General features: G+C 43.3%; 1 protein-coding gene across 4 annotated transcripts in view; it reads right to left on the reverse strand.

Annotated features, from left to right (window-relative positions):
* The window catches only part of LOC134210204 (paired box protein 6 homolog), a 345,781-nt gene that overhangs the window by 175,474 nt on the left and 154,762 nt on the right, over window positions 1-15,545 (reverse strand). The window contains exon 2 of one of the 4 annotated variants that reach the window (XM_062686246.1): window positions 10,329-12,032. The exons of the other annotated variants lie outside the window; for them this stretch is intronic. Coding sequence (XP_062542230.1) covers window positions 11,406-12,032 — 627 coding nt within the window. The 3' untranslated portion in view covers window positions 10,329-11,405. Of the gene's footprint in view, window positions 1-10,328; window positions 12,033-15,545 lie in introns of those variants that run through there. 4 annotated transcript variants of the gene reach the window in all.

Genomic DNA, 15,545 nt, shown 5'->3' on the forward strand with positions numbered 1-15,545 from the left:
AGGCTCGACAGCCTCACTTTAAAAGGCTCGAAAGCTCCAACTCTCAAGTGGGTTGGAAGCCTCCTTCCTAGAGGCCCGGAAATTTTCTTTTAAGCTTTCTTCTTTTACCTTTTTTTACTTTTCTCCTTCTTTCAAAAGGCTCGAAAAGCTCTTTTCAAAAGGGTCGAGGGGCAAAAGGGCCTTTCGAGAGGCTCAGAAGCCTCCTTTCAAGAGGCTCGGAAGCCTCCTTTCAAGAGGCTCGAAAGCCTCCTTTCAAGAGGCTCGAAAGCCTCCTTTCAAGAGGCTCGAAAGCCTCCTTTCAAGAGGCTCGAAAGCCTCCTTTCAAGAGGCTCGAAAGCCTCCTTTCAAGAGGCTCAAAAGCCTCCTTTCAAGAGGCTCGAAAGCCTCCTTTCAAGAGGCTCAAGCCTCCTTTCAAGAGGCTCAGAAGCCTCCTTTCAAGAGGCTCAGAAGCCTCCTTTCAAGAGGCTCAGGAAGCATCCTTTCAAGAGGCTCAGAGCCTCCTTTCAAGAGGCTCAAAGCCTCCTTTCAAGAGGCTCAGAAGCCTCCTTTCAAGAGGCTCAGGCCTCCTTTCAAGAGGCTCAGAAGCCTCCTTTCAAGAGAGCTCAGGCCTCCTTTCAAGAGGCTCAAGCCTCCTTTCAAGAGGCTCAGAAGCCTCCTTTCAAGAGGCTCAGAAGCCTCCTTTCAAGAGGCTCAGAAGCCTCCCTTTCAAGAGCTCAGAAGCCTCCTTTCAAGAGGCTCAGAGCCTCCTTTCAAGAGGCTCAGAAGCCTCCTTTCAAGAGGCTCAGAAGCCTCCTTTCAAGAGGCTCAGAGCCTCCTTTCAAGAGGCTCAGGAAGCCTCCTTTCAAGAGGCTCAGAAGCCTCCTTTCAAGAGGCTCAGAGCCTCCTTTCAAGAGGCTCAGAAGCCTCCTTTCAAGAGGCTCAGAGCCTCCTTTCAAGAGGCTCAGAAGCCTCCTTTCAAGAGGCTCAGAGCCTCCTTTCAAGAGGCTCAGAGCCTCCTTTCAAGAGGCTCAGAGCCTCCTTTCAAGAGGCTCAGAAGCCTCCTTTCAAGAGGCTCAGAGCCTCCTTTCAAGAGGCTCAGAAGCCTCCTTTCAAGAGGCTCAGAAGCCTCCTTTCAAGAGGCTCAAGCCTCCTTTCAAGAGCTCAAGCCTCCTTTCAAGAGGCTCAGAAGCCTCCTTTCAAGAGGCTCAGAGCCTCCTTTCAAGAGGCTCAGAAGCCTCCTTTCAAGAGGCTCAGAGCCTCCTTTCAAGAGCTCAGGCCTCCTTTCAAGAGGCTCAGAAGCCTCCTTTCAAGAGCTCAGAGCCTCCTTTCAAGAGGCTCAGGAAGCCTCCTTTCAAGAGGCCTCAGAAGCCTCCTTTCAAGAGGCTCAGAAGCCTCCTTTCAAGAGGCTCAGGCCTCCTTTCAAGAGGCTCAGAAGCCTCCTTTCAAGAGGCTCAGAAGCCTCCTTTCAAGAGCTCAGAAGCCTCCTTTCAAGAGGCTCAGAGCCTCCTTTCAAGAGGCTCAGAAGCCTCCTTTCAAGAGGCTCAGAGCCTCCTTTCAAGAGGCTCAGCCCTCCTTTCAAGAGGCTCAGAAGCCTCCTTTCAAGAGGCTCAGAAGCCTCCTTTCAAGAGGCTCAGAAGCCTCCTTTCAAGAGGCTCAGAAGCCTCCTTTCAAGAGGCTCAGGCCTCCTTTCAAGAGGCTCAGAGCCTCCTTTCAAGAGGCTCAGAGCCTCCTTTCAAGAGGCTCAGAAGCCTCCTTTCAAGAGGCTCCAGAAGCCTCCTTTCAAGAGGCTCAGAAGCCTCCTTTCAAGAGGCTCAGAGCCTCCTTTCAAGAGGCTCAGAAGCCTCCTTTCAAGAGGCTCAGAAGCCTCCTTTCAAGAGGCTCAGAGCCTCCTTTCAAGAGGCTCAGAAGCCTCCTTTCAAGAGGCTCAGAAGCCTCCTTTCAAGAGGCTCAGGAAGCCTCCTTTCAAGAGGCTCAGAGCCTCCTTTCAAGAGGCTCAGAAGCCTCCTTTCAAGAGGCTCAGAAGCCTCCTTTCAAGAGGCTCAGGCCTCCTTTCAAGAGGCTCAGAAGCCTCCTTTCAAGAGGCTCAGGCCTCCTTTCAAGGCTCAGAAGCCTCCTTTCAAGAGGCTCAGAGCCTCCTTTCAAGAGGCTCAGAAGCCTCCTTTCAAGAGGCTCAGGAAGCCTCCTTTCAAGAGCTCAGAAGCCTCCTTTCAAGAGGCTCAGAAGCCTCCTTTCAAGAGAGGCTCAGGAAGCCTCCTTTCAAGAGGCTCAGAAGCCTCCTTTCAAGAGGCTCAGAGCCTCCTTTCAAGAGAGCTCGGAAGCCTCCTTTCAAGAGGCTCAGAAGCCTCCTTTCAAGAGGCTCAGAGCCTCCTTTCAAGAGGCTCAGAAGCCTCCTTTCAAGAGGCTCAGAAGCCTCCTTTCAAGAGGCTCAAGCCTCCTTTCAAGAGGCTCAAGCCTCCTTTCAAGAGCTCAAGCCTCCTTTCAAGAGGCTCAGAAGCCTCCTTTCAAGAGGCTCAGAGCCTCCTTTCAAGAGCTCAAAGCCTCCTTTCAAGAGGCTCAGAAGCCTCCTTTCAAGAGGCTCAGAAGCCTCCTTTCAAGAGGCTCAGAAGCCTCCTTTCAAGAGGCTCAAGCCTCCTTTCAAGAGGCTCAGAAGCCTCCTTTCAAGAGGCTCCAGAAGCCTCCTTTCAAGAGGCTCAAGCCTCCTTTCAAGAGGCTCAGAAGCCTCCTTTCAAGAGGCTCAAGCCTCCTTTCAAGAGGCTCAGAAGCCTCCTTTCAAGAGGCTCAAAGCCTCCTTTCAAGAGGCTCAAGCCTCCTTTCAAGAGAGCTCAAGCCTCCTTTCAAGAGGCTCAGAAGCCTCCTTTCAAGAGGCTCAGAAGCCTCCTTTCAAGAGGCTCAGCCTCCTTTCAAGAGCTCAGAAGCCTCCTTTCAAGAGGCTCAGAAGCCTCCTTTCAAGAAGGCTCAGAAGCCTCCTTTCAAGAGGCTCAGGCCTCCTTTCAAGAGGCTCAAGCCTCCTTTCAAGAGGCTCAGAAGCCTCCTTTCAAGAGCTCCAAGCCTCCTTTCAAGAGGCTCAGGCCTCCTTTCAAGAGGCTCAGAAGCCTCCTTTCAAGAGGCTCAGAAGCCTCCTTTCAAGAGGCTCAGGCCTCCCTTTCAAGAGGCTCAGAGCCTCCTTTCAAGAGGCTCAGAAGCCTCCTTTCAAGAGGCTCAGAGCCTCCTTTCAAGAGGCTCAGAAGCCTCCTTTCAAGAGCTCAGAAGCCTCCTTTCAAGAGCTCAGAGCCTCCTTTCAAGAGGCTCAGAGCCTCCTTTCAAGAGGCTCAGAGCCTCCTTTCAAGAGGCTCAGAAGCCTCCTTTCAAGAGGCTCGAAGCCTCCTTTCAAGAGGCTCAGAAGCCTCCTTTCAAGAGGCTCAGAAGCCTCCTTTCAAGAGGCTCAAGAGCCTCCTTTCAAGAGGCTCAGAAGCCTCCTTTCAAAGGCTCAAGCCTCCTTTCAAGAGGCTCAGAAGCCTCCTTTCAAGAGGCTCAGAAGCCTCCTTTCAAGAGGCTCAGAAGCCTCCTTTCAAGAGGCTCAGAAGCCTCCTTTCAAGAGCTCAGAAGCCTCCTTTCAAGAGGCTCAGAAGCCTCCTTTCAAGAGGCTCAGAGCCTCCTTTCAAGAGGCTCAGAAGCCTCCTTTCAAGAGGCTCAGAAGCCTCCTTTCAAGAGAGCTCAGGAAGCCTCCTTTCAAGAGGCTCAGGAAGCCTCCTTTCAAGAGGCTCAAGCCTCCTTTCAAGAGGCTCAGAAGCCTCCTTTCAAGAGGCTCAGAAGCCTCCTTTCAAGAGGCTCAGAAGCCTCCTTTCAAGAGGCTCAAGCCTCCTTTCAAGAGGCTCAGAGCCTCCTTTCAAGAGCTCCAGAAGCCTCCTTTCAAGAGGCTCAGGCCTCCTTTCAAGAGGCTCAGAGCCTCCTTTCAAAGGCTCAGAAGCCTCATTTCAAGAGGCTCAGAGCCTCCTTTCAAGCTCAGAAGCCTCCTTTCAAGAGGCTCAGGCCTCCTTTCAAGAGGCTCAGAGCCTCCTTTCAAGAGGCTCAGAAGCCTCCTTTCAAGAGGCTCAGGCCTCCTTTCAAGAGGCTCAGAGCCTCCTTTCAAGAGGCTCAGAAGCCTCCTTTCAAGAGGCTCAGAAGCCTCCTTTCAAGAGTCTCAGGAAGCCTTCTTTCAAGAGGCTCCAGGCCTCATTTCAAGAGGCTCAGAGCCTCCTTTCAAGAGGCTCGGAAGCCTCCTTTCAAGAGGCTCGGAAGCCTCCTTTCAAGAGGCTCGGAAGCCTCCTTTCAAGAGGCTCGGAAGCCTCCTTTCAAGAGGCTCGGAAGCCTCCTTTCAAGAGGCTCGGAAGCCTTCAATAGTCAAAACATTCCCTACAGTCAGTCCATCGATGTAAGAACTCAATTTTAATTGGGAAATTTGAAAAAATGAAAAGTTTATGGAGAGACATATATTCCGTTAGATTTCAGGTCAATTTTTTATATACTTCAAGAGCTCACTTAGCTCAATACTATAAAACCACGCTGTCAAGACAATATGAAGTATACTTCAGCATAATTACATTATTCTTATGTGAACTAAGGTTTTAAACGAAATTTGAATCCGTATATGAAAAATCCCACAATTTCTATATTTTCTATACATACTGATATAAAAGCGGCATAAATGCTGGGTTATTGCCATATCGCCAATGGTGTATCCGGCGAGAATGCGGTGATTTATCACAGACTGCCTCTTCTGTTATTATAACTCTATTGGTCGTAAAACAGTAATTTGACTTCGAAAAAGTGAAATCCGAATTGCGTACATAATGTAAAACTAATTTAATCAAAATTCCGCGGAAAAAAAAATTAAATTTCGTTTCGTTTCGAAAAATTTCGAATCAAATGAACCTTGATTTCGTTTCGTTTCGAAGTTTCGAAAGTAAATCTATATTTCGTTTCGTTTCGATCCGAATCAACATAGACATTTTAAATTTCGTTTCGATTCGTTTCGTTAGGAAAAAGTGTGTTATCGCTTACCCTTAGCACAAACTATGCCAAATTCGGACCACTCAATCAGATGATGGCCATCTATAATCAACACTGCGAAACTATTGACTTTATAATGATTCGGCATAATCTACGTCAGTTGAAAAAATAAATAAAAGTAAATAAAAACATATCTGGACCATAAATCATACAAATGGCCATAAAGGTCCTGTCTGGACATGATGTGATGTTATCGGGTTTGCGCCAAGCGTTGACCTGGTAGACTAATTGGTCTGAACTCCAGAACAATTGGGAGAACTTGGAACATCCTATTTGAGCATATTTGGATCATGAATAATATGCGTGGCCTCTAAGGTCCTGTCTGGACAGGCTACGTTGTTACCGGTTTCACACCAAGTGTAGATTATTTTGTATTTGAGCTCCAGAACCATTTGGAGAGCCTAGGAAATCTGTAGGTATATATTGACTGCATCATGGCTTCCACTTTAAGTCATCACAAGGAATAGTTTGAGACATATGTTTACAAGAAGGCGAATCAAAATCGTCGTTGTTGCGCAGTGTTTCTATTCTATTTCTGTACATACAAAAATGACCAACATTCGGTCCTTCCAGAACCGATTACAAAGTGTAGGCGTGGTCGATCATTAATCTAAGGCCAGTTTCGAAAAAAAATATGAGCTAACGATTATTTTAGGTATATAAACATGTACATTTGGATAAAAATGTCTGCGATATTGTTAAGTCAAATCCGGGTTAATATGACCCGAACACCTCAAGTGTGAGTTTTTTAAGCCCTTGAGGAACGTCCTACAAAGTAGGTCAATGTTCAGGAACATAGTTTTCCACGAAATAGGAAAGACCTTCACTTCGTGTGGTTAAAAAGTTATTGTAAGTTGAAAGTGCGATTCGGGTCATATTGATCCGGACACTGTAGGAAGGTTAAAAGAGAAATGCTTTTTCGAAATTCTTCTTCTTCTTCTTATTGGCATTATATCCCCCACTGGGACATTGCCGTCTCGCAGCTTCTTCCGATGACAATCGACCGCCAGCTAGGGGTTTTGTACTTAGCTGGTAGTGCAGCCTGGGCACTGTTGTCCGTCTGACATCAGCTAGAGTGAGGGGGTGCGACCAAAGGGACCATCGTCCCTAACCCCAAGGCGTTAAGCGACCCGTGCCGAGGGTATGCATGGCCAGGGGGTGAAATAATGAGTTAGGCCTCTAACGGAGCCTGTGGGGTACCTGGGCACCCTCCACAGTAATTGTCCCTTACCGCGTCATGCTGGGCTCTGGCGTGGTGGACCTTTATTCCCGAGCAACTCGTGGGACCAAAATGGAAAACCAAGTCAATTCTTCAGTTATTAACTGCGAGGTTTCTTAGCCAAGGTACCAGTTTTGCATTCGTATATCATGAGGCTAACACGATGATACGTTTATGCCCACTGCCCAGGGAATTCGAGACAGTTTGCAAGCCGAAAATTGCCTAAACCGGCACCGGGAATCGAACCCAGCCACCCTCAGCATGGTTTTGCTTTGTAGCCGCGCGTCTTATCGCTAGGATAAGGAGGACCCCAGTAAGACATTACCGACATTTGAAGTTATGCAAAAAAATAAAACTTCCATATAGCTAACTAGTCAAGTTCTTGAGATACAGATTGATGTTTTATGTAGAAGAAGTTTGGATGCTCACTAGCGCCACCTCATGCAAATATTCAGAATTATTTGGATCAGTTGTTGAACCGCCAAGATACTCTGAACAACTTTACTGAAGACTCCATATAGCTAACTAGTCAAGTTCTTGAGATACAGATTGATGTTTTATGTAGAAGAAGTTTGGATGCTCACTAGCGCCACCTCGTACAAAAATTCAGAATTATTTGGATCAGTTCTTGACCCGCCAAGGTACTTTGAACAACTTTGCTGAAGACTCCATATAGCTAACTAGTCAGGTTCTTGAGATACAGATTGATGTTTTATGTAAAAGAAGTTTGGATGCTCACTAGCGCCACCTCATGCAAAAATTCAGAATTATTTGGATCAGTTGTTGACCCGCCAAGGTACTTTGAACAACTTTGCTGCAGACTCCATATAGCTAACTAGTCAGGTTCTTGAGATACAGATTGATGTTTTATGTAGAAGAAGTTTGGATGCTCACTAGCGCCACCTCATGCCAAAATTCAGAATTATTTGGATCAGTTGTTGAACCGCCAAGATACTCTGAACAACTTTACTGAAGACTCCATATAGCTAACTAGTCAAGTTCTTGAGATACAGATTGATGTTTTATGTAGAAGAAATTTGGATGCTCACTAGCGCCACCTCATGCAAAAATTCAGAATTATTTGGATCAGTTGGTGAACCGCCAATATACTCTGAACAACTTTATTGAAGACTCCATATAGCTAACTAGTCAAGTTCTTGAGATACAGATTGATGTTTTATGTAGAAGAAGTTTGGATGCTCACTAGCGCCACCTCGTACAAAAATTCAGAATTATTTGGATCAGTTCTCGACCCGCCAAGGTACTTTGAACAACTTTGCTGCAGACTCCATATAGCTAACTAGTCAGGTTCTTGAGATACAGATTGATGTTTTATGTAGAAGAAGTTTGGATGCTCACTAGCGCCACCTCATGCCAAAATTCAGAATTATTTGGATCAGTTGTTGAACCGCCAAGATACTCTGAACAACTTTACTGAAGACTCCATATAGCTAACTAGTCAAGTTCTTGAGATACAGATTGATGTTTTATGTAGAAGAAGTTTGGATGCTCACTAGCGCCACCTCGTACAAAAATTCAGAATTATTTGGATCAGTTCTCGACCCGCCAAGGTACTTTGAACAACTTTGCTGCAGACTCCATATAGCTAACTAGTCAGGTTCTTGAGATACAGATTGATGTTTTATGTAGAAGAAGTTTGGATGCTCACTAGCGCCACCTCATGCCAAAATTCAGAATTATTTGGATCAGTTGTTGAACCGCCAAGATACTCTGAACAACTTTACTGAAGGCTCCATATAGCTAACTAGTCAAGTTCTTGAGATACAGATTGATGTTTTATGTAGAAGAAGTTTGGATGCTCACTAGCGCCACCTCATGCAAATATTCAGAATTATTTGGATCAGTTGTTGAACCGCCAAGATACTCTGAACAACTTTACTGAAGACTCCATATAGCTAACTAGTCAAGTTCTTGAGATACAGATTGATGTTTTATGTAGAAGAAGTTTGGATGCTCACTAGCGCCACCTCATGCCAAAATTCAGAATTATTTGGATCAGTTGTTGAACCGCCAAGATACTCTAAACAACTTTGCTGAAGACTCCATATAGCTAACTAGTCCGGTTATTGAGATACAGATTGATGTTTTATGTAGAAGAAGTTTTGATGCTCACTAGCGCCACCGCGTACAAATATTCAGAATTATTTGGATCAGTTCTTGACCCGCCAAAGGACTCTGAACAACTTTGCTGAAGACTCCATATAGCTAACTAGTCAGGTTTTTGAGATACAGATTGATGTTTTATGTAAAAGAAGTTTGGATGCTCACTAGATGAGGTGAACCGGTCAAGGGCCGAAAACCTCATTAATAAAGACAAAAAAAAAAAAAAAAAGTGCTCACTAGCACCACCTCATGCAAAAATTCAGAATTATTTGGGTCAGTTGGTGAACCGCCAAGATACTCTGAACAACTTTACTGAAGACTCCATATAGCTAACTAGTCAAGTTCTTGAGATACAGATTGATGTTTTATGTAGAAGAAGTTTGGATGCTCACTAGCGCCACCTCATGCAAATATTCAGAATTATTTGGATCAGTTGTTGAACCGCCAAGGTACTTTGAACAACTTTGCTGAAGACTCCATATAGCTAACTAGTCAGGTTCTTGAGATACAGATTGATGTTTTATGTAGAAGAAGTTTGGATGCTCACTAGCGCCACCTCATGCCAAAATTCAGAATTATTTGGATCAGTTGTTGAACCGCCAAGATACTCTGAACAACTTTGCTGAAGACTCCATGTAGCTATCTAGTCAGGTTTTTGAGGTATAGAGTGATGCTGTTTGGACGTTCACTACTCATTACTTGATTTTTGTATGAAAAAGTTCAGTTTTCTATGGACGCCTACTCCACCTAGTGAGTCAGTTCAGATTTAAATTGTTCACCATATGAAAGATATTAGTTCATAGAACAATATTGACGAAGAAATGTATAGCTTTTGAGCTAAAACTTGCCAACAGATATAAAAAATGTAACTGATTTATAAATAGATCACTGGGCGTTAAGCGCTTCTGATCTATAAATAGATCACTGGGCGTTAACGGGTTAAGAGAAACTCGAATGATATTCAATCATAGGATTTTCTTCGCAAAAACATTTGATTCAAAGAGCGTTCTATTGTAAAAAGAAATGCAGAATACTTCACTTAGTTCAGCATGTAAAACTTTCTAAAACCAAAGAGATAACGACAGTGGTCTGGTGATTGGAATTTATCATAAAATATTTTAGATGGCATGTTTGCCTTGACAGTTTCAAACATTATGACTAATCTGGAAACAATTAAAAAATCCCTGAAAAGAAATATGATGAATTGTCAACCGACACATACACATCTTGTCTATAAATCCTTAATCAAACATAGCACTAAAGGTTTTAAGTATAGTGTGCCGGCACAAACGTTACTAATCATATAGAAGCGACATGCACTGAACAAACAAGGCATTTAGGGAGAGGAAAAAGCTATTAAATTCAAACAATCACAGTTTTATGATCGTGTCAAAGCAGTACAATTAAGCCATAAAGTGCCGAAAAAATAATAATGGAATTTGTGTTCGCTGTGTACACGAATACGAGAATATATAACTCAAACACATGCATGATGGAAAAATCAAGCCTGAAAAGGGTCCAAATTATTACAACGATAAACTTATGACACCGCAAAGACAGAGTGATTGTTTTCAGCGGTTTACTTACGACGCGACGTAGGCAGTCGCGATTCGTTTCGCGCTTTCAATCCCATCTCGAGATACCGCCGTCGTTGTCTTCGTCGTCGTCGGTCATCGTTATGGTGCAAAGAGGGAAAAATAGAGTAATTGAATCAAACGGTTATTGTCCATAGCATGGTAAACAATTTGGGTGGTTTTAAGTGATTCACGGTACCCACGATCACCGCAAGATAATGCGAACGCGTGCGCGTGACTTACTGCGGTTTATGTGTGAAATCGCGGGATTTCACCGCGTGGCTAAGTCAATTTCAATTAAATGTTCAGAAAGACGCAATTTCCGTTTGTTTATGTTAGGTAAATAGTGTGTTTGTTTTCTTCTCGTTCTGCAAACTAAAACTCGTATTCGTTTTGCGCTTTCGCGAGGGCAAATATTTATTTGTCAAAATTCGTTTCCGTTAGATCCCAATCCATCATATAAGATTTAACACATTTTCCTTTCATGTTTTCAATGGAATAAATTGGTGATCACAAATTCTTACACAAGTACATACACATTGGTTTGAATATTATTTCGGTTGTCGTTTTGTTGTGCCTGCTTTAACTTCTTTGTTCATTAGGCTCACCAGATGCAGCTGTATCGGGAAATCACTTGCGCTTCCTTTCATCTCGTCGAATCCTGTCACGCTATATGTTCCTATAAATAGTCCTACAACTCTAGTTGTCGTTTAATTCCTCTGTTCAAAACCATTTTCGCTAATTGTTTTTTTGGGTCTAGCTATAATAACTTGCGCATAAAAACCATACCATTTTGAATGCTTCTACATATTGTGTCGTGCGGATTTTTCAAATCCGACGGAAAACCTACACATCTGCTACGATAATAATTATGCTTTCATTTTATTTTGATTAAAATGTGTGCTAATTAACATATTACAATATCACATTTCATGAAACAACCGTCAGTCGAGGGCTTTCTGGGAGGATTTAGCGAACAGAATAGTTGCTCGAAGTAATTCGATGAATCGATCAAGCGTCCAAGAGCGGTCAATTCTTTTATTCTCGCATCAGCGAATTACTCTCTGCATGGCATCAATAATACATTAATGGATCATTGAAGGTAACTCTTTCAGCACTCACGTTGAAACAATGGCGATCATTAGATACTAGCCTTAGTCAAGAACTGCTGCTTTAATTAAGATTTTTACCGCGACCAATCACTTGATTTCAAAATAATCCATTTATGCTCAATCACCCGCCATTAGAACTCAACCCTCTAGATCTCATCTTCAGTCTCATCCTTCCATGTCGCTAGGCGGCTGTTGCTGCTGTGGTGGCGCGGTACTCGTGAGTTCTATCGGCGCTAGCGGATGATGGTCCACCGAAGACTGAGCCTGCTGGATGCTAGATTGGGAAGGTGGTGGAGGAGGAGGGGCCTGCTGCTGCTGTTGGTGGTGGTGGTGATGATGATGGGTTAACGGCAGCGGCTGACTTAGAGACTATTCCAGTCGTGTAATGTAGTGCCCACTGCCAGCTCCGGGACCAGCCGGTTCAATCTCATTACTGGCCGAGCCCGGATTCGGGGTGATTGCGCTTGTTATTATCGGTAGATGACGCGGCGGCGGCGGAAGTCCAGCTGCAGCCGCCGCCGCCGCACTTGATGGGGTCATCTGCGAAAGATCTGTCATGCTTATCGACTGACTGTAGGCGGACGCCGCAGCAGCTGCAGCAGCCGCCGAAGCGGCTGAATGAGTGTTGAGATCCATCGGTTGAACGCTGGACGGCGAACTGCAGGGTAAGCGGTGGTGAAAGGAGTAAGGCATACTAAGGGAGTGCAGGGAATCGGAAAGAAGGTATTGATAGTTGTCTCGAGGCGGCTGCCCCGACATCAGTCCAACAGAATTCGATATAGAACTGTAACAGTCCGAAGTAGGCTGCGATGCGGCGGCGGCTGCTGCATAAGGATTGTCATACTCTGAGTTGTAGATCTTCGTTGCCGATGGGGAGCATATCGTTGAGGCCATTCCCGGCTGGGACCCATTGGATCCCACTTGATTGATCAATCGCTTTTGCGAGCGTAGCTTTTCTTCCCGGCGCCATTTGGCGCGTCTGTTTGAAAACCAAACCTGTTGCACCGAAGCAGCATTAATAGGACGGGAGAGATAATGGTAAGAATCAATTTATGTCAGTAAGTCCGTATATTTCAAAGGTAAAATGACAAATTTCAACAAAGAAATGGCAAACTGGCAAACGTAATAATTGAGCTGAAAAGAGAAGTAGTGGTCCTACGGAGGAAAAAGATTAATTATCGAAATGTCTTCAGTAACAATTACCTCCTTCTCAATGATCGTCTCATTATGTCCATATAAATAAAGAAACAAAAATTAACACAAAACGACATTTGGAGGTCACAATTTGGTTAAGAAACAGAAGTCGAAAGCCAGTCCCACTAAGGAAAACGATAACTTCAGCATCCAAATGAGGACACCACAAATTGAAAAATTATCACCAAAACAATCAACTAACCAAACAAGAGAAATTGATCATAAAACAACGAAAGATCGATGCTTAAAAACTTTCGCATATTTATGGACATGTGTGCTATTGTGCGAGGGTGATGCGCATCCGTCATAAGTGTGGTCGTCGATCCACCTAGTAGGGTTGCTGGAGTCTCTGGTACGGCGTAGCACTCCTCACAACCGAAGACAAAATTTGCTCGCTCACTCCCAACTGAAACTGCGAAAAGTAAGTGGCTTTGGACCTATCGAACAAGACGAGATGCGAAATGGAGAAGCAAAACAGAAAAGGAATGCATAAATCATTAAGGTAATTTTCATCTGGCAGTGTTTGTTTGTTCAAGTGGAAGTGGTTCTCAATTTGCACGAGCAAGTAACTATTCAAGTGATATAAATATGTGATATAAATATGTGCACCTGGCCATTGCGAATTGTGGAGCTTTACTAGGATGTATTGGGGTTCGACAATTGGCTATTTCTAACTTCTAAACCCCAGTATTTCAAGAGCATCTTTTAATTTTCAGATATAAAAAAGTATCCTCTGAAACCATCTTTATTTTCAAGATCGTTCCAAATCTTCAAATTCTCTAATTTCAAGCTTAGTATGCAGATCTCCAGGAAAACTCTTAAGGAAAATTTGATCAAACTACCAAAGTAATTTTCACATATGGTGAATGCAACCAAAAAAGTAGGCAAAAACATGTTTTTTCATTGGCAATTCATTTGGCAAAATGTCATAGTGTAGGTGAGTTATTGACCTGGAACTTTCTTTATAAATCATTTGTTGTTACTTTACTTCTAGATGGAATTTACCGGCCATATTGCAGTTGGTTTCTGGCAGTTCGGACGTGAACGTTCAGTTGAGATGCGCTATACATGCATTGATGGCGCACTAGTGCCACCAAGAGTTACAATAACCGCAACTGACCGTCCTCGAATTATCGACGAATTATTTCTGTGCTGCAGTGTTGTGTGGTTCGACCATTCTGCAAGCTTATTCTGGTCCCCCAAGGTCCCTGCTGCATTAGAATATTTTTGAAAGTATTTTCTGTGCTGCAGGGTGGTGTGGTCTGACCATTCTGTAAGCTTATTCTGGTCCCCCAAGGTCCCTGCTGCATTGAAATATTTTCAAATATTTTTAAGAACAATTTCTGTCCTGCAAGCTTATTCTAGTCCCTCAAGGTCCGTGCTGCATAAGAATATGTTTAAATATTTTTGAAAATAATTTCTGTTCTGCAGTGTTGGGTGGTATGACCATCCTGAAAGCTTATTCTAGTTCCCCAAGGTCCCTGCTGCATTAGAATATATTTAAATATTTTTTGAAAATAATTTCTGTAATGCAGTGTTTTGTGGTTTAACTATCCTGCAAGCTTATTCTTGTCCCCCGAAGGTCCCTGTTGCATTAGAATATTTATAAATATTATTGAGAACAATTTCTGTGCTGCAGGCTGGTGTGGTATGGCCATCTTGCAAGCTTATTCTAGTCCCCTAAAGTCCATGCTGCATTTGAATATATTTTAATATTTTTGAAAATAATTTCTGTGCTGCAGTGTTGTGTGGTTTGATCATCCTGCAAGTTTATTCTTGTCCCTTAAGATCCCTGCTGCATTGAAATATTTGTAAATATTTTTGAGAACAATTTCTGTGCTGCATGGTAGTGTGATATTTGGATCATTCTGCCAGCATTTTCTGGTCCCAAAAGGTCCTAGTTTTATTAGAAATGTTTCCCGTTTCCATGATACCAAGAAACTTAGTTTAATCTAATTGTAATTTCTTGCAGGGTTGTATGGTATTGGGTAACAAGCTGTACTAAAAAATATTGTAGGGGAGAATGTTCCCAAACCGACCCCCTAATTGGCAGAGGCCATGAGGCTGCGAAAAATGATGTTTTGGCCAAGTCTCGTAGTCTATATTGTAGCAGGGACATTATTCCATATTTCTGGGGCTTTTTTGTGTGTGCAGCTGTGATAATTGAGGAGATACAGAAAATAGAGTAAAAATATACGTTTTTGGCATTCTAAAAAATGGTGGTCCGAAACCGACCCCCCTATGGTCCGAAACCGACCCCCTACCCATGCAGTACAGAACTGACCTATATTTCGCATGTAATTAGACAAACGAAACGAGAGTGCAGACATATTAGCCGACAGCATTATCTGCGAGAAAAACCGGGGAATCAATAGGGTAAGGGACGTATTTTGAACCACCAGTTCTGCTCATATTTCAGACTACTGAGTGCAAATTCCCCTTGGTGGTCTAAAATATGTGCTCTGTTACGGGTGGTCCAAAATTAATCCTTTACCCTATGGGACCAAAATTCCCCCCTGCTCAAGAATGAATTGAAAGAATGACGATTACGTTCCCGGAGTTGATGCAGGGTAAAACGGTATAATGTGCCCCCCTGGCCAAAATGCCCCTCTAAGATTTGTAGAAAACTAGAACTTACTAAGGGGTCGTACACTAATTACGTAAGCCCTTATGGGGGGAGTGGGAGTGGTCTGCCATTTTCTTAAATAAATAAAAATAAATAAAAAATGATTTGTATGGGAAAAATCTTACATGGGGGACCATTAAACTGTGTGATTGTGGAAGTATTTTTGTATTACATTATGAAAATAATTGCGAAGAAGTTACAGATTTGATACAACGATCAATGTTTGTTTCCTCAATATTATGGAACGACGATATGCCCTTACCTATTGGATACAAGCGCGGCGTACCCAGCAGTATTTTTTTAATCTTTATTAAAGTGATATTTTATGAATACCCAGCAGTAGTTGCGCCCTTAAGGACTAGTGACCTTTTTGTTATGATGTAGATAAAATACTAATAAACGTCTTTGTAATGGTATACATTATGGTAGGGTGTTTTGCACAGGCTTCTGTTGGGGGTCGTTCAAAAATGATGTAACAGGTTTTAGGGGGGAAGGGGGTCTAAGATTTTGTGACAGTACATGTACTAGGTATACAAAAAACCTCTGTGAGGGGAGGGGTTTAGAAATCCCAAAAGGTAGTGTACTTCATATTTGAATCGCTCCTTGAAACCCATTTTTTCTTGTCTTTTAAAAAAAAAGCTTCATTACGTTCTTTCTGTAATATTTGCATATGACAACTAACAGGCAAT

Source organism: Armigeres subalbatus, chromosome 1, assembly GCF_024139115.2.
Source record: "Armigeres subalbatus isolate Guangzhou_Male chromosome 1, GZ_Asu_2, whole genome shotgun sequence".
Taxonomy (NCBI): Eukaryota; Metazoa; Arthropoda; class Insecta; order Diptera; family Culicidae; genus Armigeres; species Armigeres subalbatus.